Genomic DNA, 27,890 nt, shown 5'->3' with positions numbered 1-27,890 from the left:
GATTTTGGAGACCCAGGATTCAAGTCCCTGCTTTGCCACAGACTTCCCGTGTGACCTTGGGCAAGACACCTAGTCTCAGGCCTCGGTTTCCCATCTATAAAATAGGGACAACAGCACTTCTCTACCTCACAAGGGTGTTGTGAAGATAAATACATTAAAGATGTATACAAATACAGATTTATATTAAATACGCAATAAGATACTACAATAATGGGGGCCATAGGATAGACAGAAAGGAAACCTCAGAACAAACAAATACACACATAAAACTCCACACAGAGTCAGCACGATAGCCACCTGTTATCATGTATGTTGCACAATTAATAACATTGCAGACTGCACTTTATTTTACAATAGTGCAGTAAAGGTTACTTACTCTTCTGGGAACTCCACCACCTTGTTCTTGATCTTGTTATGGAGAGCCAGAATGTATTCATCTATAAAAGGGCACTACAAAACAAATCAATGATTTTCCAGCTGTTAGGCATCTCAAGTGTTTAGCAATTGCCATTCAGATGTACTTTTGTTACATGTTTCTTCTGAATTTGACCCAGAAGATACATGCAGGGTATGTTAGTAAAATCTCCCCACCTCTCACAAGCAGAGTTATGCCTTACTTAAAAAGTTAAATGCAGAGATTTTAAAAGAGCAGGGTTGCCCAGCGACTGCAGCACTAGAGTGAGACTCAAGAGATCTGGGTTCTATTCCGGACTCTGCCACTGACCTGCTGGGTGACCATGGGCAAGTCACTTTGTCTCTCTGTGTCTCAGTTTACCCATCTGTAAAATGGGGGTAACAATACTGGCCTTCTTTGTAAAGCACTTTAAGACCTACTGATGAAAAACTTTGTATAAGTGCTAGGTATTATTGTTTACCATACAAGGGTAATTAAGAAATTCATCTCCAAAATGAATAGTGGAGATTCACCTGTCTGAGAAAAAAGATGAAGCAAGAAAATTACCCAAGGCCAGGGGATGGAATCCAATCCACCCTGCACACATGCAACTTGCATCAACGCTGCGAGTTACCACATAGCCCCTATTCCAGTCTATGGAATGTGCCTGCTGCTGCTTTAGACTTCTAGACAACAGTTACTGGATTTGTGTAAGCACAGATCCAATGGTTCCATTCCTACCCCTCTCCCCTCAATGCTCTCCTATACACCAGTTTATCTGGAGCCGCTGGGAAACCCTCATTCATAGCACACACACAGGGGTCTAGTCCCCATGTGGTGTTGCTCTGTCAGCCAGTGCCATGCAGGGCTACCATGGGGATTTTTGGTCAGGAGGACATTGTATGGAGCCTCCACTCAATAGAATATATGGGTATATTTTTATATGATACATGGAAAATTGCTTCCTTCTTTAGTTGCCTGCTGTGATGTCAGTTCATAGTTCTGGGGCCTCCTCTGACAGCTGGTCATATCACACTCCCCCTGACTGCATTGTCTGTTTGCAAAGTCATTGACTTTTGCAGGTGAAATGGAATCTTGAGCTTCAAGTCTTCACAGGTAAGCGAAGTAGGACCCAGCTTTCAAATATATTAAGTTTTAAGGATGACATTTACTTGGGAGACTGTTCACGATCTAGGATCTTAAACAGATTTAAAAATGCTTCACAGAACAGCTTTACAGATCTTGGGCACTAACCACCTACATGATGCCTAAAATAGTCTTCTTCAATCCCTTTTTAAATTTTCTGTGCTAAATTCAGATACATGAGCTCAGTGCACATTTGTTTCTAATGTAACTTTTTCCAGTTGATTGATATATGCCTAAATTCTGGTTCTTCCTATCTGAGCACCATGGGCAGGTGGGTAGGAGCGGAGCTGTTGTGACTGACTAGCCTTTACTTGAGCCACTCTGCTTGCAGAAAACCTCAAGGGGGCAGAGCATTCAGCAGTGCCCCTTACAGCTGGTCCAAAGACAGTAGTGTGAGCACCTGCTTCTGGTGGGATAGGGGATGGTTTTCTGGCCTTGTCCCCTGAACCGCCTAGCCAAGGTGAGTTATAAAATGAAGGGAAATGAGTGCACAGTATTTACTGCAAGACCAACTGAAACTGTATGGGGGTTTCTTGGAACAGAACAGTTAATTGGTTTTATTTACCTTACCTCTTCCAGTCTTCTCCATGCCATAACACATGGGGAAATGATATCACCAGGGGGCAAAATCCTGAGAGATGCACAGTCAACTTCAACTATCTTCAGGATTTGGTGCAAATAATTTATTTTAGAAATAGCCCAGTGCGCAGTTATCATAACTAATAAAATATCCTGAATTAGTTAAACCAATCACAACTGTAACAAAACTACTCGTTCCTTTACGTTTTACCCCAGTCAATTATAGCCACATCAGCTACAAAGCCTTGAAACTGTGCAGTGTGATTTGTGGGGCCCTGCATGACCTTGGGAGGATCCTACAAAACCATAAAAATTTTTTGCTCATGCAGCAAATTACCATAACCTGTACAGGTCTGCCGTGTTTATCAGCTGACCGACGGCACACTATCTGGATCATTTAAAGCACTTTAGAGCAGCTTTTGTATCAAACTCGTGCTTCTCTCCACATGTTCTGCGTGATTTGTTTTCTAAATCCAGGAAATATTTGGGTGGGGGGAGGGGAGTCAATATTTTTGCCACTGGTGCCAATCTGGGCACTGATGTAAGCTATGGCGCAGACCTGTGAATTTTTATGTATGGATGCCACCCTTATTCACCCACTGACTTCATTAGGACTATTTGGGAGAATGAGAGCTTTCAGATTCAAGCTTTTGTTTATTGTTTTTCACCTATTTGTGGGAGAATCAGTCTAATGATAACCAAGCCACAGCTCCTATATAAAATTCAATTGTTCTACAGTCATCTTACCTTCCCATACACAAAGCAATACAAAGTAATTCCCATGGCCCATACATCAAGTGCCTGAAAGAAAGCAATTGCACTTAGTAAATTAGATCCATCAGCTAGATACATTTTAGATCAGCCAGCTATTTTCTCAAACATAAAAATAAACTCTTTTTCATTAGGAACCCAATTTTATAGATACCGAACAATGTAATTAGATAGATACATTGCTATATGCACACAAAGAAGTCTGCAAACCAACCACCACACTTTTACCGCTATTGGCCAGATTCTGCCAGCCTTAATCACATCCAGTAGTTTCTCACTGTACAAACAATACCATTCATTTCAATCAGACTACTTGTGGAGGAAGACACTACTTAACATGAAGAAGCCTGGCAGAAATCTGACCTACACAAACAATAATGGATCAAAACCTGAAGTCTCACTCAGGCAAAACTCCCATTGGAGTCTACGGGAGTTTTTTCTTGAGTAAAACAGTTAGGACCTCAGGATTTGACTCAATAATAAAAGAAAAATTCTTCTTTATTTTACCTGGCCTGTGAACAGAGACACACCGATGAGGATGGTTTGGATACCACCCTTCTTTTCATGTTCCCCAGGTCTTAAAACTCAGACTAATTAGTGGTGATCGAAGACCTACCTTTCCACTAAAGCTTTTGCCAGAATCTGAAATCGCCTCTGGAGCCATGAAGGCTGGTGTACCGGCAGTACTGGAAAGCTGGGCGTCATTCCCTTCAAACTGATTACTGACTCCAAAATCAGCTATTTTGACATGCCCATCATCTCCCAAGAGCAGGTTGGAAGGCTTGATGTCCCGGTGAATGATCTTCTGATAGTGCACTGTAAACAGATGGGAACATGCTCTTCAGAAACTACCCAGCACATCTGGAAGAAACCACAATATAGAACAGCACCCTTCCATCTCCAACCAAATGCTAGCTAATGCCCAGGCCTATACATCAGACTTTAGAAAGCCAAGGGCTTCATCATACTTTCTAAAATAGTTGTTGACCCACTATGCTCACAAAAGCTTATGCTCAAATAAATTGGTTAGTCTCTAAGGTGCCACAAGTACTCCTATTGTTTTGTAGTGAGCCTTGTTCAACCCCCTTGGGGAGGTAAAAATATTTTTCCCTTGCTGAGCTTAGTATTTCTGAAGCTTTCTCTTAAATTTTGAGTGGCCATAAAATCAACACGGGTGGTTGTATTTAAAATGACAGTAACCTTAATTTAAATGGTGTAAATTAGTCAAAGCATTTTTATTTATACATGTCATCCCTTATACCAGCACAGCCCTGGGACCAGTGATTGCCAGAGGACTACTGTTCTGTGCATAAAAGGAGGACTTTAGTCCCCAGAGTAGGATGGTGAGTGGAACTGGAGGACAGTCACATTTCAAGAGGGACTGGGATTAGCAAGGGACCAGGAATACAAGCCAGGGCTGGGTTGCTGTAGGTGAACAACAGAACCTCATCGAGTAACACTGGCCACTCTAGGATTAATAGAGCTGCTTTCTACAACTCTGCCTGCCTGTTGTGTCACTGGGGAGTAGAGGGTGCTGAGGCTCATGGGGGCTTCTGAAGCGTGCTGCGGGAGCCTGGGGATGAGTGAGGGTGGTGAAACTCGTAAGTGGCTGGAGCAGCAGCCTGCAGAAACAGGGAGCCCAGGGCCCATATCAGGTCCTTCACCTTCTGCCACTGCTTCGACCTCACTACTGCAACTTCCTGGTGGCATGTGGCTGCCTGCTCAGCGGATGCCACTGCAGGCCCTAGTGTCCAAAAGGTGCAATTGCAGGCAAATGCCTACAGCCTTCCAGCAGCTTGGCCAGATGCATGGCATCTCAAACAAGACGCAGCATTCTGTGGTAGGACTGTCAAATGCGTGTCACCTGAGATGCAGCCAGGGCTGTCAATCTGGCACTTTTTGCCAGCACTGAACAAACGTTAAGGGAAAAATCAAATTGATAAAGGTAATTAACCGAAGAGAGTGGGCACAGCCCCAGAGATCTTAATACCCAGGGAGAGGGAGTTTTGCTGTTGAAGGAGGAAATAATTAGTCAAGGCTTGCAGATGGTGAAAAGCTTTACTCCATCTACTAACCCCAAATGAATCCACAGGACTGCTCATGTGAGTAAAGGTTTGTGAGATGCAGCCCATGGGTTCAATTTTTTAGATGTTTATCTCAAAATTGCAATTCTACGTGGCTAATCTACATAGCATTAGATCCCCACACAGAAAGAAACATGCCCACATGAGAAGACTGGAAGATTGAGGGGGCTAAGCTAGCATCCTTATGCCAAGGGGAACTGACACATCAGAAAAAAAACCAGTGAACATTTTCAGTTTGAAAGAGGCTGTTTTAAATGTGAGTGATAATCAGATTGTTGATTCCAGAACTCTGGAGAATACCACCATGATCTAGGTGTGTCATAAACAGGAACCTTTGAAAGAGACACAGAATGTTTTATTCTAAAAGAGAATAAAATGAAAGAAAAAAATATTCCAACCTTGAAAATAATGATCACTCTCATGTTCAGAAATGTGGCCTTACAAGTTATTGTCATAGGAAACCTTTTATAGCAAAGTCATGTTTGAAACCGACTTCCATTCTGAAATGTTACAACAGGAAAGATTGCAATTATGATTAGGTTGAATGAATGAACTGCTTCCTGGGCAAGTGAGAATGGACTCTTAAGTCTTAACTGGTTTATAGCACTTCCCAAATATCAGATCCAGTTGAATTACATAAGGTTGAAAAGCTCATCATTGTAGATCACGAGGTCAAGAGATAGCCTTACAACAAATTCACTACTGGGTTTGCAGTTTATCCTGGAGGCAATACTGTTGTGGTAAGAAAAGGAATTTCTATGTCCTGGAGTAAAGGGGAAGAAGGAAATTATAAAAAGAAAACCTTTTGTATAGCAATATCATGACAGCAGTATTCAATTTAAACAAGAACTTTCAGAAAAGGTTATCTGAAATGTCGCTGTCATCTAAAGCAAAGTGTTATATAAGACCTTGAATAGCATACAATGATCTAAGTGGTTTCTTTGTATGATACTACGTGTTTACCCAGTACCATTGTGCATCTGTTTGAGTAGTGAACAGATTATTTTAGTAAGTATTCTTCTTTAAGAGCTAATCTAGATGCCTATTGGACCAATTCCCAGACAAATGCTCACAGGATAGTGCTAAGAAACGTCAGTGGTCATTCTGTCCCAGATTTGCTGTTGCTGTGCAGTTATATCGTGATGTGAATCAGTTAACTCTGTGAGAGGCTGACTAGACAATCTGGGTAAACACAAAACACCCTATGACAACAGTAATTATTATCAGACATCTGCTGCATAGCAAACCTATTGATGAGCTAGACTTCGTTACCTAGGGAGGTGGTAGAATCTCCTTCCTTAGAAGTTTTTAAGGTCAGGCTTGACAAAGCCCTGGCTGGGATGATTTAATTGGGGATTGGTCCTGCTTTGAGCAGGGGCTTGGACTAGATGACCTCCTGAGGTCCCTTCCAACCCTGATATTCTATGATTCTATGATTTCATTATGGTAATGCAAGAAACAAAATGAGACTGCAGTTTCCCTTCAGAAAATGATTAGCTTCCTTTCATGCAGGTGTGAAATATAAGGTTCTTAAAGAATAAAAGACTGCAGGGCTCAGATTCCCAACACATTTTTGTAAGAAAAATATAGGCCATGAAATATAGGTCATATTAATTCAGCTGTGGAATTAAAGCCTATGGAAATTGATAGAATTTTACACCAGCGGAGAATTTAGTCCAGGATTTTTATTCTTTCATCCGTAAAACAAAGTAAAACGTGATTCCAAGTCAAATAAATATTTATATTTCAAAATATATAACTTGCCTTTGTGAAATCTAATAAAAAGATAGTAAACACAAGCTCTTTGGTGTAGAAACTGTTGTTGATGATATGTTTGTACAGCACTCAGCACAATTAGGCCCTGATCTGGGTAGGCTCTGGGTGCAATCACAATATAAAATGTTAAATAATAAGTACTACAAATAAACACATAATAAATTGTACCTGGGATCAAGTTCACTAAACTACAGGACTCATAAGTGTACATGGTTCACAAGTCATTATGTTCAAGTATTGCAAATGAGTATTATTTATTTATTAGTATTATAGTAATAGATAGAGGACACAACTGGTATCAGGGTCCCATTGTGCCAGGCACTATACAAACATGGTGAGAGATAGTTCTTTCCTTGTAGAACTTACACACTTAGGAGCCTTAGTCAAAATTTGACTTACAATCTAAATAGAGAAGACACTGAAAGCAGGTGGGGAAACGAGCAGAAAGGTGAAGTGACTTGCCCATTGCCATTGGTCAATCCAGGGCTCCTGAGCACCAACCCAGGGTCGTATTCACTGCCTCTCTAATAGTAGTAACCAGAGGCACCGACTTTGGGATTTTCCTGGGGGTGCTGGACCCCCGCTCTGGCCCAGGCCCCACCCCTGCTCCTCCCCTTCCCTCAAGCCCCTTCATGCCCCCACCACACCTCTTCCCATCCTCTCCCCTTGCCTCTTCCTGCCCTTGCTCCTCCCTCTTTCCCCCAGTGCCTCCTGCATGCCACTGAACAGCTGATTGCGGTGGGTGGGAGGAGCTGGGAGGAGCTGATCGGCAGGTGGGAGGCCCTGGGGGGAGGGGAAGGAGCTGATCCATGGGGCTGCTGGTGGGGCTGCCAGTGGGTGCTGAATACCCACTGTTTTTTTCCCATGGGTGCTCCAGCCCTGGAGCACTCACGGAGTCAGTGTCTATGGTAATAACAGCATAATACCAGTTAATTCAAAGATATTTAAACTACTCCCCCCATCTTCTCCCCTACACAACCTCCTGTTACATATGTAAAAGCCATACTGATGAGAAAAAGAAGTGAGAACCATTTCTAAATATTGCGGGCCAAATTCCCTGCTGATGTAAATGGGAGGAACTCTTTTCACTTCAGTTGTGTGTTGCTTATTTACAACAATGGATAATTTGGTGCTGAACTACTAGTCAGAAGAACACCCCCTCTAATTACTTATATTAAGTAATAAAATGACCTAGAGGGGAGCCTACAATCAAAGAAATCTGTCCTCAGTTCTAGTGTGGGCCATGTATAGTTTTTCCATCCTGAAGAGTTTGCGACATTATTTCAAACACAGGGAGAGCTCTGCAAACCCATTTCGAGGTGGAGCTAGTTCTTCAAAGAAATCTCAATGGAGCAAACAGGAGAGCTGTTAGTCCCAGGTCTCACATTATTGTGAAATATATTTGGTACATATGGTGCTGTGTAAGGAACAATAAAATATAGTTCCATATGGACTTGACTGTAGTCAGTGAAAACAACTCCCAGTGATTTCTGGTCTTATGAAAAGAATCAAGAACTATTTATCCATACAACATAAAGAAACACCAGATTTCAAATAATTTCCCAGCAAACCAGCTTTGGAAATAAGAGAATTCGAGATCTCTCATGAATGAAACAAAAGTGACTTGCTAATTCTAATTAGAAAGGGGACGAAGCTGCAAACTTTGGATTCAGGTCCGAAATTCTGTAAAGTACGGGAGCATTTAGCTTGGGCCATCTCCAGTTTTAATAGAGACCATAATAAAACTCTAAAACCGATTGGGATTGCTGACTCATGTGACTATATAGTGCAAACAAATTGGAGACAAATAATATGAGCCAACAGCCATCTACTGTATCAGCTGATTAGCTGAAAGCAAAACATAAGATACCTGTTTACTTAAAGTAATGAATACCAAAACAACCACTCGTGATGTAGGTGGTAACCATGCTGAAGACCAACCTAATTTCCCCAATACTTTCTCCCTACTGTTACTTACACCTTCTTGTCAACTGTCTGTAGTGGGCCACTCTCAATACCACTTCAAAAGTTATTTTTCCTCCCTTGGTATCCTGCTGTTAATTGATTTATCTCATTAGACTGACCTCACACTTTGGTAAGGCACCCCCATCCTTTCATGTATTTACCTGCCCCTGTATTTTCCACTTCATGAATCTGATGAAGTGGGTTCTAGTCCACAAAAGCTTATGCCCAAATAAATTTGTTAGTCTATAAGGTGCCCCAAGGACTCCTCGTTGTTTTTGCTGATGCAGACTAACACGGCTACCACTCTGAAACCTGTAGTTTAGTTAATTACTCTGTAGCTCCATGCTGTGTTTTATAGGAAGGTCATCTGAAGAATGACCAAGGGACTTTTGTCCTTTAAAAGAGTGACTATTGCATGCATTGGAATCCTTAGGGATTAAACAGACTGCAGAGGGGGAGTTTTTTGGAACAGAAAATGACCCTGGATAACAGTTCTCTTGAGTATCATTTTGCTTGCAGCAAAACTTCAGCAAATTGGTGTGATTTGCATTTCCAGCACAAAAAATTGCTGCAGTGCCAGGGCTGTAGGCTGCTGCAATGACAGGAAACACTGGAGTTGTCTCCTCACAGTATGGAGAAATAAAGAGAAAGCTCAAGAGAAAAAGCTAAACATCCTGTCCCAACTGCCCTGAAAACAAAGGGTTTATTAGCATGAACAACCTTCAGATAAGCTCCTGATTATCATATAGTGAGGACAATAGCACAAGCAGCATACATTTGTGCCACTGTTGGCTTCTGAAGACCCACAGACAGATCACAACAAGGGAGTTGATGATATTTATACACAGTAAAATTAAATTGCATAGTTTACACTCGCACCATATTAACCCTTTATTTCATCAGTACAAAGTGCTCAGGATTAGGTTGTCTCCTGGATCCCTGTGAACACAAGTAATAGTGGTTGGAATTAAAGGCAATCATGTTAAGCCTACTATTCATTATCACCAGAAATGTCAGCCACAAGGTGAGGAAAATTAACAATACTAGCTTTTCTTGGTTCTAAGTATTAAGAACTATGAACTAAACATACATAACAACAAGACAGCAGAGATGCATGAACATATTGTATAGAAAGATGTACAGAACATACAAATCAACACTCATCAAAATAAACTTAACAAAAACAAATACTAGTTCTTATCTAAACCTGTTATAGGAAGTCCTTACCAGCACTCTCCCAGTCCCCCCAGAGACATATGTGAGGTGTCTAGCCAGGGAATCAGCAGAAGCCTCAACATTCACTCCATTTTTCTTGTAGGCAGCACTGGTAGGAAGTTACTTCAGCTTGTGACTGCACGCTTTATAAAAGCTGTTCAGGGCATCTTGAGCTTGTCCTGAACATGCATTCCCCCACCCAGTAAGTCAGAGCACACTTTCAGGCCAGCACCTCTGCTCACGTTGGTATGAATAAATAATGATTTTCTCCCTAACAGATCCGACTGCTTGCTGTATACTGGTATGAACTGAGGCTGGTTTTCCAGGCTGATATGAAGCAGTTAACATTTTAGTCCTACGCTGCAAACTGATGTGGTTCACCTGGTCCAGCAGACAGGAATCCAATATTAACAGATCATCTTCAGCTACGGTAGAGACAAATGCTGTAATGAGACACTTGTTCTCTTATCTCAGCAGCTGAAGAATTGCTTAACTAGCCATAAACCAGTTGGTCTTTTCTCTGGACCATACCACGGCACTTGGCTTTGAGAAACCTTTTTGATTGATCTTTACCCTCAGTAGAGTGAGTAGAGCTGTAACCTGATCACATTCCTTCTACATACCCAAGATCCTGAGTGCAACAACCACTTTAGGGAGTCTCAGAGACAGCCAAATAGTGCATTCACTGTTACTCCAGTATAAAGATAATAGGTCTGATCCTAAAGTAGTGTAAATCAATATAGATCTGGGCCAATGAGAACACAGTTTCCTGGTAAAAAAATCCCAGAGCAGATGATTTGTCAAAGACTTCAAACAAATGGTTTAAGCTGTTCATTTTGGCTGGAAATTGTTCAGCTCTTTAGTGTTGAGATTGGCTGCTCACTACAACAAGCTCCCTGCGTACAAGTTGCGCTGCTGTCTCAATGTTAACTGACGGACCTGATTTAAAAAATAAATCAATACTGCTTCATAATGAAAATGACAGGTTTCAGAGTGGCAGCCGTGTTAGTCTGTAGTCGCAAAAAGAAAAGGAGTACTTGTGGCACCTTAGAGACTAATCAATTTATTTGAGCATAAGCTTTCATGAGCTACAGCTCACTTCATCGGATGCATACTGTGGAAAATACAGAAGATGTTCTTATACATACAAACCATGAAAAAATGGGTGTTTACCACTACAAAAGGTTTTCTCTCCCCCCACCCCACTCTCCTGCTGGTAATAGCTTATCTAAAGTGATCACTCTCCTTACAATGTGCATGATAATCAAGTTGGGCCATTTCCAGCACAAATCCAGGTTTTCTCCCCTCCCCCGCCCCCACAAACCCACTCTCCTGTTGGTAATAGCTTATCTAAAGTATCACTCTCCTTACAATGACAGGTTTCAGAGTAACAGCCATGTTAGTCTGTATTCGCAAAAAGAAAAGGAGTACTTGTGGCCAACTTGTGGCCTAGAGACCAACCAATTCACCCGAGCACAAGCCCTCGTGAGCCACAGCTCACCTCATCGGATGCATACTGTGGATCCGATGAAGTGAGCTGTAGCCCACGAAAGCTCACGCCCAAATAAACTGGCTAGTCTCCAAGGTGCCACAAGTACTCCCTTTCTTTCTCCTTACAATGTGTATGATAATCAAGGTGGGCCATTTCCAGCACAAATCCAGGTTTTCTCCCCCCTCCCCCTTTTTGATTATCATACACATTGTAAGGAGAGTGATCACTTTAGATAAGCTATTACCAGCAGGAGAGTGGGGTGGGGGGAGAGAAAACCTTTTGTAGTGGTAAACACCCATTTTTTCATGGTTTGTATGTATAAGAACATCTTCTGTATTTTCCACAGTATGCATCCGATGAAGTGAGCTGTAGCTCATGAAAGCTTATGCTCAAATAAATTGGTTAGTCTCTAAGGTGCCACAAGTCCTCCTTTTCTTATAATGAAAATGAAACATTGTCCGTATTACAGTTAGAGCCCCTGGGGGAAAATCTGGTTCTGGAGCTCTCAGGTAAATTCAGTTTTATTAGAGTCATCCTTCACTTCTGTGAGAAAGTAAGCAGCAATTCAGGCACCATTTGGATCTTAATAATAATTCTTATCCTTCTTATAGCATCTTCCATCCAGGAATCTCTAAACACCTTATAAACATCCATTAATTGAATTTCACAACAGCCCTTATGAGAGAGGCAAGTATTACTAACGGGGAAGCTGAGGCACAGAATGTTCAAGCATGTCTACTAATTTGGAGCTTGATCATCAGAGATGCTGAGTACCCACAACTCCAACTGAAATCAGTGCAGCTGAATGCTCAGTAACTCTGAAAATCAGGTCGTAGGTGTCTAAACGTGGGCCTCATAAAATTGAATCACCCAAACTTTTGCAAACTTGGCTTTCAATGTTTTTTTAAAACAAAGTATTTTCACTTAATTGATGTTAGCAGTGAGGAATCATAGTTATGGATATATAGTACAAAACCGCTGAAAATCTAAGGCTACCATTCATTAGTATAAGAACATGAGGCCTGCCATATTGGATCAGACCAATGGTTCATCTATTGCAGTATACTCTTTCTGACAGTGGCTAGTATCAGCTGCTTCAAAGGAAGGTGCAAATAACCACGCAGCAGGCACTGATGGGACAACCTGCCCATATGGAAAGTTTTTCCTAACCCATATCAGTTCCAGGTTGGCTTACATCCCTCCAAAACTCTTGGTTTATTTGTTTCAACTTTGCCCTCCTCCACCTCCTTCACTGCCCACTCCACCAGCTCCTCAAGACAGATGTCTCTATGCTCCTGAATGATAGGCCTGAAAAGACACAGAGGGACTTTAATGCAGAAATGCTGGAAGGGTTTGGTGCTACATTTTGCTGTTCTTGACTCATATCAGCAAGAATCTGATCCTGCAAACATTCCAGACACAGAGTTCCCATTGAGAAAGGTCCAGGAGATCAGCAGGATGTCTGTGTTCTGAGGCCCTGATGAAGAAAAGCATCCATATTCAGGACAGCATTTAAGCATGTGTGTTAAAGTTAAGCAGATGCTTAAATACTTTTCTGAACTGGGGTCAGAGTGCTACTTCAATGACATCAAAATGAGAAACTCTCAAGAATCAAGTATCAGAGGGGTAGCCGTGTTAGTCTGGATCTGTAAAAGCAGCAAAGAGTCCTGTGGCACCTTATAGACTAACAGACGTATTGGAGCATAAGCTTTCGTGGGTGAATACTCACTTTGTAGGAAATATCACAAATACAACCCTTGCTGTCAATCCTCCTCAGACCTCTGTAGGTGCTCCAGCCAGATCAGCATCCAACAATACCCCATTCACTCTGTGTGCCACACTAGTGGGCCTATTCCCAAGGGAAATACAACTGTAAATTGCATTGTGCTGCACAATTCTATTATTCTATTATTATTATTATTCTATTATTCTATTAGTTCTATTATTGTGGAACGCTGAAAAAATTGTGTCACAGACCTATGGTGCTGCAGGGCAGCCTCTGTAGGTGGTACTCTTCCAATGAATGCACTGTGCTATGATGAGTGGGACTGGAGACCATAATAACATAAGAATGGCCATAGTGGGTCTGACCAATGGTCCATCTAGCCCACTATCCTGTCTTCTGGCAGAGGCTAACGCCAGATGCTTCAGAGGGAATATACAGAACAGGGCGATTATTGAGTGATCCAGCCCCAACATCTGGCAGTCACAGGCTTAGGGACACCCAGAGCATGGGGTTGCATCCCTGACCATTTTGGCTAATAGCCATTGATGGATCTATCCTCCATGAATTTACCTAATTCTTTTTTGAACCCAGTTATACTTTTAGCCTTCACAACATCCCTGGCAATGAGTTCCACAGGTTGACTGTGCGAAAAAGAGGGTCAGGTTTCAGGAGGAACCTAGTTTGGTGGTCAGGCTGCTATTTGATAAACACAGGTTTCTCCCTCTGTGTATACTTAATCCAGATCTCTTTCCTACTACTCTGCCTGTCTCCTGCATTCCTTATTGCTAATGAAGCATGAAAAGAGCACATCAGTCTGTTCTGGTCCTTTTACAGAACCCATCACCATGCCATCTTTCAGGGGTGATAATACAGCACATTTCACAAACACTAAACTCACCTTTTAAATGAGAACCCCCTCTCCCCTCATTTCTAAACACATCCACTTTCAGACACTAAAACAGGCTGTGCTTGTCATTCAAAAGCAGACATTTGGGAATTGTTCATCTATACCAACCAGCAGCAAAACGCAGGAGGGGGGAAATGGGAGATTATTCACCATTGTCTTTTAAAACAGCTTCCTTCTCTGCTCTCCCTGCTGGAAATCCTAGGGCCTGAGCACTTCATTACTAACTCTCCAAAACGCCATTACAAAAAATTGCAACATATTAGCACATAATGCTATTTACTAAGGCTGGTGCTGAATTATATTTGATTAAAACAGAAGCCTGTTACTGTTCAAGGGCAAAAGCAATCCATATGGTGCTGCTGCAGAGTCTGTTTAGTATTACCCTCACATCAGCCCTGTAGTGGAGAAATGATTTAACACTCTACCAAGGAAGCTGCAGCAGCAACCGATAAAGCTTAAAATGAAAAGCTGTTCTTTGAAGCAAGGCTGCTATGCCAGTTTGCAGTGTTCCACAGACACCAAGGATGATCCAAAGGAAGTGGACATACCAGTAGGCTACATTTAAGAGACAGCCTGCTTCCTGTGACCATTTACACGTTTTTTACTTAGCCTAATGTTCAGTGCAGAGGATTGTAAATCAGGACTTCTGGGTTCCATTCACTAGTCTAACACCGAATTGCTTTATGACCTTGAGCAAGTCACCTGGGACAGAATTTCCAGGAGGGATTAGCCCCTGGACACACAGCGAGATTTTCAACAGAGCTCAGCACAGTGAGTGCATATTGGGTACTCAGCTTCTTTGAAAATATGGCCACAAAACTTCATAATGAGAACTTCTGGCAGCTGAGATCTTTGGAAACTTTGAATTCATAGAATAAGCAAAATCAGTTGTCACAGATTAGGCATAAGTGCCAGAATCTCCTACACTAAAACCAACATTTTACAGGCATTTAGCAAGGTCGGGGAAGAACATTTAATGAGAGGCGGGAGAAACAGGACGTAATAGATTTATTACAATACACACAAACACTGGCTATGTTTCAGAGTAACAGCCGTGTTAGTCTGTATTCGCAAAAAGAAAAGGAGTATTTGTGGCACCTTAGAGACTAACCAATTTATTTGAGCATGAGCTTTCGTGAGCTACAGCTCACTTCAACCACAGTATGCATCCGATGAAGTGAGCTGTAGCTCACGAAAGCTCATGCTCAAATAAATTGGTTAGTCTCTAAGGTGCCACAAGTACTGGCTATGTTCTTACTGTTTATATTTCAGCAGTGCCTACAGGCCCCAGTTGAAACCAGGGCCCCACTGTGTTAGGTGCTGTGTATACACATAGTAAAAGACAGTCCTTGCCCAGATGGGTCTTCAAATTAAACAGACAAGAAATGGGAGAAAAGGAGGATTATTTTCCTTATTTTACAGATGGGAACTGATTCCTAGAGAGATTAAGTGACGTAGAAAGGTCACATAGGGAGTCTGTGGTAGACCCAGGAACTGAACCCAAATCTCCTGAGTTCCATGGCAGTGTCTTCACCACAAGACCATCCTCCTTTCTCCATGTGCATTATGCGCTTACAGCCACATTTGCAAAAGCCCACACAACAGATGCGTCATGCAGAACATGCAGCTGCAAAATCCAAAACAAGACCATGGGTACACCAGGGCTTTTACTTGCCATGTCACCAGCGTTTGAATTTACCTGTCACTTGATAACAGTCCTGAGAATACTCTTAAAACAAATCCACTGCAATTGACTCTTCTGTTGATATATTTACTTAACTCCCCTTTTAAGATAAAGGGAATTATAGTCACATATTGATAGTACAGAAGAAAGATACGTTTTATCCTGGAAAAGCCAGCTTTCGATCAGCACTGCAGGCATTTACATATTGTTCTGGGTTTAGTATATGGCGCAGCGCTCCAGATGCTGGTGGGGGAGTTTACTGAGAATTGCTTTGTATGACTGTACTGCAGGAAAAGTACCTTCCCAATGATTTTAGCTGCACTTCATTTTCCTTTCCTGTTCCTCTTTCTGACCCACTGGTTCAACTAACAGATGACAGGGGTTCCCTTGAGCGGATAGTAGACCTGCCACATAGTAAGCAAAGCAGGTTTTCCTTAATACAATCAATAGAGAGACTTTACATTTCCTAGTGCAAAAGTGGCAGAAAGAATGGATTTTCTTCATTTCACTCACAGCAACTGCAGCTGTTCCAGCTTTTTGTGATCCAGATAAAACTAATATCATGCTTGCAGATGAAGTGCAAAGGGACAAATCCTGCAGTTCATCTTTACTATGGCATAACTCCCACTGCAGCCAATGGAACTTTAGCCTGTGTAAAGACTCCAGAGTCAGGCCCTTACAAAATGAAGCTAATTGACTCGAGTTCCTCAATTAAAACCGTAGAGTTTGGGCCCGATCTGGGTATCTGAACCCAACCTCACCCTAAAATTTTGAAGGGTTCAGGGGGGTCACATTTGAGGTTCTAGTTAAACCCATCTATAGTAAACACATACAGGCCAAAATCTCTAATTCTGTAGTGAGATGAGGAAGATGTTATATAAATTGCTATGGCATGCCAGTGTTTCTACTGGACCTTTTCTTACATAGAGTAAGAGGGAATGGTCTCCTTTCAATTTCATGCTAAGTAAAATTTACTCTTAAAATATTTTTAACTCTTACGATATTTAATAGTAACAAATACAATTACAAAAACATTTTACATCAATACAATCCTCCTAAAGTATGCCACAAACATTTACACTATATCCATTTGGTACCAGTGAAACACAGTCACTTCGGGGGGGCCGGGAAGGAGAGTAGGATGAGCGTAGCAATCAACCACTGCACTGTGTGGAGGACACTGGGTTAATTTCCATTCCACCCCCGACATAAAGTGAGGGGTGCAAGCTCTGGGAGGCAGTTTGGGTGCAGGAAAGGACTCCAGGTTGGGGCAGAGTGTTGGGGTGCAGGAGGGGGTATAGAGTACTGGCTCAGGGGGTGGGGTCAGGGCAGGGGCTTGGGGTACAGGAGGGGGTTCAGGGTGCTGGCTCCGGGACGGGGCTCAGGGCTGGGGTGCGGCCTGCTGCCGGGCAGCACTTACCTTCAGCGGCTCCCGGTCGGTGGTGCAGCGTGGCTGCTGCTAAGGCAGGCTCCCTGCCTACCATGGCCCCCCGCCGCTCTTGGAAGGAGCCAACGCGTCCCTGGGGCCCCTGGCGGCAGTGGTGGGGCATGTGGCTCCCGCCTCCCCCCCAGGGCTGCACTGGCTGCTTCCGGGAGCGGCATGGGGCCAGGGTAGGCAGGGATCCTACCTTAGTGGCAGCCCCGCTGCACTACCAGAGATCGTGATCGACTGGGGGATCCTCTAGGATTGACCTGTTGATCGTGATCGACCGGTTGGTGACCACTGCCTTAAGGTATGATGCTTTCTACTCCAAATCCAAGGAGACTGAACAAACAATGACATCATTGTGAAAGCTTCATTCATTAAAGTAGGTCCCTGGAGAGTGAATCAGCATTCTGACTCACTAAGAATTTAGTTTAAATTATAATGTCTGTCTTGTGAGTGCAGTAATTGAATACACAGACACACACACGCAGACACGGCTGAATCCTGAAGTCCTAGGGCTTTGCCCGAATAAGGACTTCAGGAACATTCAGGCTTCAAAAGAGTACTTCAGCCAACTGTGTGCCTGCCAAACCCCATATTGATAAATGGATTGCTTGATGCAATTTTATATAACAAGTCTTTTCTCTCTCACCCTCACCTCAAACGTGCACATGCATACATGCACACACACTTACATCGCTAATTTGCAAAGAGATGCAGTGTAGCCTCCACCTCCTTTTGTTAAACCAAATGTCAGCTCCCAGCAAGAGAGAGATTTCTCATTAAGAGATGTCAGCCTGACAGTTGTGGAAAAAACATGCTCCTTCTATTATTTACTTTACCTGGTGCTGGTTTCCACGGTTCACCTGCCAAAGCAAATCTGCAGGACATCCAATTCATCTTTATTCAGCAAACCAATGTAAAGCTTGGTTATTGACAAGAAAATTAGCATTAAGTTAACCTGGAAGAAACCTTACTAATTGTACTCAAGATGTCAAACCTCTAACCCACTGTACCTGAGATACAAAAAAAAAAAAATAAATAAAAAATACTCTAAGCAAATAAATGGGGTTTTCTTTTTACTCCAGCAAATCTGTAGATTTTTCATGTGTTGTTTTAAACATTTCCAACCATGTTTAGGGTGGAAGATGGTCTGACTCTGAAATGTTGTACCACTCCTATTTATAGGGATTCTGGGTTCTAGCACTGTTAGCCAATATTAAAGAAAAACAATGATTTGTTCTCTATATTTGGTAGGAAGTGTTGTCCAGGTATTAGGGCTGGGGAACAGGAGTCAGGACTTCTGTATTCTATTCCTAGCTCTGCTACTGACTCATTACATAAGTCAAGGTAACTTTTGGACAACTCAGTTTACCAGTTGCTTTCACTCAAGGGGTGTTGTGAAGCTTAAATAATGTTTATTAAACTCTTTGAGTTGCTCAACTGAAATGCATTATCTAAGTGCACAATACATCATCATGGCTCTGTTTCAGAAAACACTTAAGTGCAGCACATGCTTAATTTTAAAAATGTGAACATCCCCATCTTTGTTCAGCAAAGCACTTGATGTTTAACTCCCATTGGCTTCAATGCTACTTAAGCACATGGTAGAGGGCTTTCCCTCCCAGTTCAGGAAATGACTTTACACTTGAGCGTGTGGATATGGCGCTTTCCTGAATAGGGCTGCTTTCTTTGATCGGGGCCCTGTTGAATAAGGATGGGATTACTTATGTGCTTAACGTTATGCATGTGTTTAAGAGATTGCTGAATTGGGATCTACCTGTGTGTGCACAAACACACATGCGTATGCACTCCCTGCCTAGAGTTTAGACAGGCGCAACTGGAATTATATTTAAATAAATGAAATTAATAAACACACTAAAAAAACAATGGTTTTTGGACATTTTTGTCACCCACTGTAATGTCACTCCTGCCCAGCTAATCTTGTGCCAATCACTGTCACACTGGCAAGGAAAGGTAAATGCTGATGGCTTGTACCATGGATTCAGGAAGGGCACTGTAACAGAATTTCATCTCATTTAGCATCAGACCCTGCCAATACCTCAGTTCTCTGAGGAAATGTCCCAGATTCTTGTGTATATGAGATACTCCAGAATCTAGTTTACTAAAACAACACAGATCAAGAAAATAAAAGCAGACACCTGGCAACCTCATGCTAGGTCATCCCTGTCTCAATCGGGGCACCCCACGCGCTCAGCAGTTTGCTCTGCCTCTCCTAAGGGTTTTGCTCCTGCCTGTCACTGCACACAGCTCCAGCCAGGCCTTTGCCTCTGGCTGGTAGGGAAAACTTCTGCCCCGGTCTTCTCTAACTCTGTATCCCAGTAAGAATCTCCCTACAGGTGGCTCTCTCTCAATGGAGCAGGCTCCTTTCTGTAAGAAGCACCAACCCCTGGCTGCCACTGGGTGAAACATGGGCACCTGACCCAACCACTGGCAACAGGTAATTAGGCACAGGTGGGGCTAGCCCAACTCTCCTTATGGGGCCAGCCCACTCTGTGACAGGCACCAATAAGTAACTTAAGCCAATATTTCTACAGCATTACACACATCCGATGAAGTGAGCTGTAGTTCACAAAAGCTTATGCTCAAATAAATTGGTTAGTCTCTAAGGTGCCACAAGTCCTCCTGTTCTTTTTGAGGATACAGACTAACACGGCTGCTACTCAGAAGCCTGTCATAGGCAGGCTTGTATTCAGTCATACAGTCATTTTCCATCTAAAACAAGATTCCTTACATGCAACATGCAGCATATTGTTCTTGATTAATACATTCCAGTTTGTGACGACAATCCAGTTTTTAATATCTAATTTAATAAGACACAACTAGCAATGATGCAGTTACTGCTGTGAACACTGTGAGCTTAAAACAGCTGCATGGTGATTGAGTCTAGCAAATTACATAACAATTATCAAAAAGAAAAGGAGTACTTGTGGCACCTTAGAGACTAACCAATTTATTTGAGCATGAGCAGTTTCCACTGTAAAAATCTCCCCACTATATTTTCCACTGTATGCCTCCGATGGAGTGAGCTGTAGCTCACGAAAGCTTATGCTCAAATAAATTTGTTAGTCTCTAAGGTGCCACAAGTCCTCCTTTTCTTTCTACGGATACAGACTAACATGGTTGCTACTCTGCAACCTTTTAGACTGTAACTACTTTGGGGCAGGAGCTGTCATTTACTATGTGCACACCCAGTGCCAAGCAAAACAGGCCCCTGATCTCTGTGGAGTGATCTAGGCACTATCAGAATATAAACTACAATTTTTTCTAACTCATAAACTCTACTGGCAAAATGGCCTTGGACCCTGCAGCCTTAACTCAAACTACAGTCCCAATGACTAAGTATTTCTTTCATTTCCATTCAGAGGCTGGTATGGTGCGTTTAGTTTCAGGTGGAAGACAGAGCTAATGTATTGCAGCATGTGATATGAATGTGGCCTTGTGAATGATCTTCCTTCATCTCAGCAAAGCCTGCTGTGCTCGTTAGGGACGAAGTGAGCTGTACCTCACGAAAGCTTATGCTCTAATAAATTTGTTAGTCTCTAAGGTGCCACAAGTACTCCTCTTCTATTCACATTCCAGTTATCCTTTCAGATCCCGATCTTCTGTAAAAGAGCCAAGCAAAACCTAAAGCTTTGTTTAGCCTATGGGGAGAGCAGTAGACCTCCCTGTGTCTTTCTGAGATCCAATTAACTGAAGACAGACAAGGCTCTAAGTACATATTACAGGATAATACATTTCTTTTAGACTGACAAGGCTATGTCTTTGCTTTGTTAAAATATGGTCAGTGGAAGTGCATTAGAAATTATTCCCTCTGGTTCAATAAGATGAACAGATTTTCCTAATGGTTGAAACAGTGGAAAATGTTGCATTTCAGACTATGGAAGCAAAACAGGTTAGGTTACATATCTAGAAGTCTCCCTACGGTCTGATCCTTCAACTCTCACTTACTACTCACAGCTTGTATTGGAAGGTATGATTCAATATGAGAGAGGGTAACACAACCTATCCCATAGACCGCTTTACTAAAGTTGTCAATGAAGCTACTGACCTGAGTAAAGGCTGTAAGATGCGTCCTCTACAGTGAAATCCTGGATAATCAGGATAATACCTACCCCAAGGTGAAACACTGACAACCACGGATGAAAAGTTTTATAAAATGTACAAAACTGTATTATTTATTATTATATCACTTACTAAAGAAGCGGGTCATTACACAAACTAAAATCTATTCCCCCATGCTAATTTCCCCCCTACTGTTACTCACACCAGCTTCTCAACTGTTGGAAATGGGCCATCCTGATTATCACTACAAAAGTTTTTTTTCTCCTGCTGATAATAGCCCACCTTAATTGATTAGTCTTGTTAGAGCTGGTATGTCAACACCCATTTTTTCATGTTCTCTGTGCATATCTATCTTCCTACTGTATCTTCCACTGCATGCATCTGATGAAGTGGATTTTAGCCCATGAAAGCTTATGCCCAAATAAGTTTGTTAGTCTCTAAGGGGCCACAAGTTCTCCTCGTTCTTCTTACAGCCATTACTATCAGTCTCATGGAAAGAAACTGCTGTTGGTATATGGCCTTATGGCCTTTGCACTGAAGTTAACAAGAGTTTTGCCACTGACTTCAATGGAGCCAGGATTTCATTCCTACTCTCTGAGGCCCAGATTCTCCTATTTATTTAGATGCCTAACTCCCACTGAAGTCAATATGAGTTAGATGCCTAAAACTCTTTGGTACAGCAGTGGCCAGAGAGACTGTTCAATCGTTTTAATTCCAGTCACTGAAAAGGGACATCTAAGAGAGCCATTTGTATGTACAGTTCTAGCCCTTAAGAAAACTAAACTGCAGCTTGGTAACCTCAGCATCTGCAGTTTCTAGGTACTCCTCCAGTAAGTATTGGGAAATACAAGGGAATAGAAAGATACTGATGTAACTGTCCTGAGCTGATGTAAATCTGGCATGTTTTGAAGGGCCACCATTCCCTGTGACAGCACAGATAGAGCAAACTTCAGCAATATTTAAATAATAGGAAGTCTGGCTCTGTCAATGCTAAGAAAGGGAAGCCTTAAATGGAGAACCCCAGCCAGGAAGGAAGGAAGGAAGGAAGATATTTCCTCCTGCACTTAGATAATGAACTCCAGGTTGCAGATCACAAGGAAGTAAGGAGACCATCTGGTAGAGACTCAGATACCATGGTGATGAGTTTGGTGTAAAAACCCAACTGATAGCTTTTAGACAGAGCAAGCAAGCTCTGGAATGCTAGATCTCTGCTCAGTGCAGAAAAGGAAGTAGCATCAAGGAATCCATAAATGGATCTTTGATCCTGATTCCTGAGGGGCAGTGTGCATTGGTCTCAGTAAGAGCTAGACAGTCAAAGGCTGCTCTTATCCTACACAACTACTCACGACTCCCTTCCTCCCCCAACATTTCCTTACATGCGGGGTGGGGCAGCTGGCACAGGGGCTGTCTCCATTATCTTTATGCCAGCAGTGATATGCCAGTTCCCTTATGCCAGGGAAATTCCCTGATGACCATTTAAGGTTAAAATCTGGCCCTTTTGTAGTACTCAATCCTGGATCTTAGATAAGAATCTGGCCCCAAATACTTGGGAACCCATCTGCCAGGTTAGAGGGAGAAACACAATATTTGATTTATTAAATTAAATTGTGCAATAGCCCATTAAAAATATACAGATGCTGAATACTGAATGAGGATTCTGTGAAATACACAAGCCACCAGCTGTGATGGCAGGTGATGAGGTGGCATGTTCTCTGCATGTCACAGCCCTGAGTAATGATGAATCACTGAGATGCATTCCAAAGGGAGGAGACAAGGACAGAAGCCCTCCAGTAGCCACTTGCAAGCTCTTCCCCCATAGCTCAGCTGGAAGCAGCGCAAATTCACTTCAACCGAAGCTAATTGACTTTCTTAGCCTGTGTCTTTGCAAAGGCTGTTTCCTGGCTTCAGCCAAGCTTGGCGCAGCTGTAAGAATTAAAGTCTACAATTTTTATCCAAGACAGTTAACAAAAAAAAAAATTGCTAATCGTTTTCATAGTGCCACTTTAAAGAACAGCTGCCACTGAATAACTGTTATATGGCCCATACAAATCCAGGCTGAGACGGGTCATTGCCAATCTTGCAAACCCCTTCATATATGATTAGAGAGTATCCTTTTACTCCCCTGACAGTTCACAAGTGATGAAAAGGTTGGCTTCAAACAAGAATGTAGGTCAGTGCAATGCTCTGCAAAGGTGCAGCTGATCTTGGTACTCACAGTACTCTATGCCCATGACAATGTCCTTAAAGTAGAGCCGAGCCTGCTCTTCAGTGAATGGCTGGTCAGTTGGCACCTCCATGACAGGTCTGAAAGGAAAAAGGGAAAATTACCAAATGCCCAGTTAACGGGAAATAATATTCTTTATTTGAAGAAGGAGTGTGCTCTAGCAGTTAGAGCAGTCAGCTAGTAAACAGAGCTCTTGGGTTCTATTTCTGTCCATGACTCCGCATGATCCTGGGCAAGTCATTTCTGACCAGATTTACAGAAGTGCTCAGCAAACACAATGGGGGCCAGATTTTCAAAAGAGCTCAGCTCCCATTCAGGTACCTACATAAGTGCCAGATTTTTAAACGTACTCACCTTCCATCATCTCCCATTCTGACACTTAGGGGATAGATTTTCAAAAGACCCAGCATGCTGAGCTCTTTGGAAAATCTGGCCATTTACTTTGGTGTCTAAAAGGGAGCTGAGCTCTTTTGAAAATCTGACCCCTAGGATTTGATTTTCAGAGGACTGAGCACCCACAACTCCAGCTGAAGGCAATGGGAACTGGGCATACTCAGCACTTCTAAAATTCAGGCCCTAATTGTCTGTTTCCCCTTCTGTAAAATCAGGATAATACCTACCTCTCAAGGTGAAACATTGACAACCATGGATGAAAAGTGTTATAAAAAGTGCAAAATTGTTTTATTATTATATCACTTATTAAAGAAGCATGTCACAACCATTACTATCAATTTCACAGAAAGAAACTGATGGTGGTATATTACCTTATGGCCTTTTCAAGCACCATACAGTTGGAACATGACTTGCATATCAAAAGTAGTCTTCCAATTCTGATTTGACATTCTGCGAGTTAGGATTTGCTCCTGAAGCAAAGGGCAATAAAACCAGCGTCGTCCAGGTTTAAATGAGACCAGACTAAGGGCTAAATATTTTTCCTTGTAGGGTTTGACATTAACATGAAAATATTTCTGATGTATCATTTTAGCTGCTCTTTAAACCCTGTTTTCCTGTGCAAGGTGCAGTACAGGTTAGCCTGGGAAAATGTCTCAAGAGTCAGCAGTCGGATTGAAAGCTCCCTTTTCCCTACCCTGGTGGCCCCCTTTATGTCTTCATTGTTAATAGACGTGCAGAGTCTCGTAAGTGACCCTCCTCTCCCCCTGCCTCCAGCTGAGAGCCAAGTGTAAATGGCAATTAGGGCCTAGACTCTATGAGCTGTTTAGCACTTTCTGAGAGGTAAGGAGCACATTCAACTCTCAATGATGAAAATGGGAGGTGGGGGTGCTTAACATCTTGTAGGATTATGCCTGATTCTGCAAGGTATTTGGCACCAAGGCAGCAAAGCAGAATTTAAGCATGCGAGTATTCCCACTGACTTCAAGAGACTTAGGCATGTGCTTAAATGCTGTGCTGGATCCGAGCCAGAGTTCTCAGTATCTTGCAAGGTTGAGCCCTCGTTGAGAATCAATGCACAACAGAATGTCAGCAAAAAAGGTCTCCAGCGGCTTCTCGGCAGCTACCCTCTCTTTTAACCACCCTGTGCCCTCCCGCCCAAAACCTCAAGGAAGCTGTCAGAAAACTACTCTCTGTGCTTTTTAGCCCCCCCCTTCAATAGATGAGCTTAATGCTGTTTCCATTTTTGTCACCGATTTCCAGCTTCCTCCCCCATCACATGGCAACATTTTCATGTTGCTGGCTCCTGAGAGAAGCAATGGGAGCGACAGGACTGCTAATGAAGTATAATTGCCATCTGCTAGCGGTAGAAAGGTTGCTTCAAAAGAGTGGCACAGCCCCCCTCGTGGCAGCAGCTGATTACAATGGCTTTTTCTGAGCCGTGCAGACTCAAAAGAGAGTTTTCCCTCTTCCCCAAGGGACAATTGTTGTCCTGGTCACCAGTAACACCTTCCTTGTCTCTCATCCTGTCACCATTAACCTGCAAGAGATGGCAGCCCAAAAAAAGGTGGTAAAGGGAAATAAAATGCATGGAGTCTCCCTGCCGACTTAGCTCTCCTTCTCCCTCTTCCTTGTATTCTGAATTACAGGCCCATTCCAAGTGCAATTAAAGTCAATGGAAAGGCGCCCAGTGACCTCCTTGGGAGTTGGACCTGGCCCTAAATCAAGTATGGGAGGAGAGTTTGGAAAGAGGAACTTCTGGATTTGTCTACACTGCAAAATGAAGGTCTGATTGATTAACTGCTGTTACCCGTGCTAGCTAGATTAACGCTAACCTGGGTATGCCTGCCCGTGCTACAATCAGACCTTCACTTTGCAGTGTACGCATAGCTTCAAAGGGTAAACCCGCCTTTCATGTCTTCTACCGTTTGTTCTGTTTGGCTCCAAAGCAGAAGTAATAGGTCCTGGAGAGTATTAGGGATCAATCCTGCCTTGAAATAAATGGTAATTGAGGGTGCTCAGTACTTTGTAATATTACACCCTTAGGACCCAATCCGATGCCCACTGAAATCAATGAGGGTATTTCTACCGATCTCTAATTAAGGGCCTGATCCAAAGCCAAATGAAGCCACTGGAAAGACTATCATTGTCTTCAGTAGTTGCTAAGGGTGGGATTTTCAAAGGTGCTTACCACTGTCTCAACTCTCATTCCACTGAAGTCAGTGGGAGTTTTACCAGTTGCTTCAATTGGAGTAGAGCGAGGCCAGTGCCAAACACCCTAAACTACCACAACATGCTACACAACACAATGGACTCTGCTCAGGAAAAGGCTACCCTTCAATTGGCGTGAACAGTGAACAGCTTTTCATCCTCTACTTGATGAGGCCTAAAACCATCACCCCACCAGGACGATAACATTAACAACCACCACTCTGCCACATGGCGGGCGCAGTGACACATGAATATGCTATGATATTTTAAAACTGTATCGCGACCCTGCATCGTTGGGTTTTTTTTGGTTGAGCCAAGATTCCAGCCCACGTTTCTACCTGGCAGCTGGTACTCTGGAAGGCATTTTCCGCCATTACCTCTCCTCATTTGGAGCAGTAAATTCTAAGGATGATCTCATTTTACTCTGTGATGGTCATCAATTGTTTGCTGCAATAACAACTATCATGTCACACTGAAAATTGTGCATCACATGCACATCAGACTGCATCTATGCTACAGCATGCAGAGGTTCTCACTTGCATTGGCCACTGTCAGAAGACAGGATACTGGGCTAGATGGACCATTGGTCTGACCCAGTCTGGACGTTCTTATGTTGGAGGACCCAGCAAAAAGAAAAGCAGAGCCCACATCAGAATCTAAAGAACTGAAAGTGAGTGCTGGGACCCAGAAGAAACAAAGCAAAGCAGCTCGTAAGGCAGGATGGTCTTGTGGCTAAGGCACTGGATTACGATACAGACTTGTGTTCAGTTGCTCATTGTGATAGAGATTCTCTGTCTGATCTTGACTGCTTCATCTCTCGCTGAGGCAGGGGCATTCAAAACCATGGTTAGTAAGACTTCCCTTCTCCCATCCTGGACATGTCTTGCATATTAAGATTGTACGCGCTTCAGGATCTGCTGTAAACTGTATCTCTCCCAAAGATATGGATAATGTAATGTGTGGAGGTGGAAAAGCTCCTGCATTTACAAAATGTTGTGTCTCAAATAACTGGGGGGAAGGAGAATTCAATATGATTGGCATAAGGTTAGACACTGGTGAATAAACGAGTGAAAGGAAGTCTAAGGAAATGTACCCTATACATAGACATGACAGAAGGAGGTGTAAGGTGGAAGTTACTTTAACTTACACTATCTAAAAACTTCTTCTGGCCACTTGACACGTAAGTTACACCAAGTCAGACTCCCTTCACCAGATTCTGAAAGCAGTTATGCCAGTGTAAATCTGCAGTGACTACAAAATCTATAGAGTATCTGCACATTTACAGTGGTGTAACTGCAATCGGAATCTGTCTCCTTCACACCCACTTAGTGACGTACAACTGGCACCATCTTACACATCGTCCTCTGCATTTCACCCAGGGAGTTAGTGAATGAGTCCTCCTGCATTCAGAAGCTGGCTCTCCATCTGATGAGAACTGCAAACACCTAAACATTCTATTCCCTAAAGTCCCCTGCGGGCTACTTACCCCTTGCGCAGAAGGTCAAACACTGAAAGAAAAGGGGAAAAAAAAGCAACCATGGGTAAGAGGGAAGGAATCCAATTTAGTGCAGACACACATTTCTAGCATATTTGCCTATAAAATGAACACTGTCCCAGAACAATCTTAATCAATTTATCCCACCCAACAAGGCTACAAGGCGATGCAAAATTGAGAGAGCTTGTTACTTTAGCAGAGACAAATATAACTACCCAGGCCAGCTCCAACTGGGAGACAACAGATACCAATTTACTAACCCTACTTCCATTCTCTTGGCTTCCAGACCCTCTTGATTTGATTTTCCCTTCTTGAATAA

General features: G+C 42.7%; 1 protein-coding gene across 1 annotated transcript in view; it reads right to left on the bottom strand.

The window, feature by feature from the left end:
- Nucleotides 1-27,890, bottom strand: part of CAMKK1 (calcium/calmodulin dependent protein kinase kinase 1) — a 198,285-nt gene that overhangs the window by 38,751 nt on the left and 131,644 nt on the right. The window contains exons 8-12 of the mRNA XM_084651110.1: nt 27,563-27,584; nt 23,467-23,555; nt 3,507-3,706; nt 2,867-2,920; nt 377-450 (exon numbers count right to left, since the gene is read on the bottom strand). Of these exons, the coding sequence (XP_084507236.1) occupies nt 377-450; nt 2,867-2,920; nt 3,507-3,706; nt 23,467-23,555; nt 27,563-27,584 (439 nt within the window). The remainder of the gene's footprint in view (nt 1-376; nt 451-2,866; nt 2,921-3,506; nt 3,707-23,466; nt 23,556-27,562; nt 27,585-27,890) is intronic.

This window comes from Lepidochelys olivacea (genome assembly GCF_965140295.1).
Source record: "Lepidochelys olivacea isolate rLepOli2 genome assembly, chromosome: 17".
Classification (NCBI taxonomy): domain Eukaryota; kingdom Metazoa; phylum Chordata; order Testudines; family Cheloniidae; genus Lepidochelys; species Lepidochelys olivacea.
This window is presented reverse-complemented; position numbering and strand designations above follow the sequence as displayed.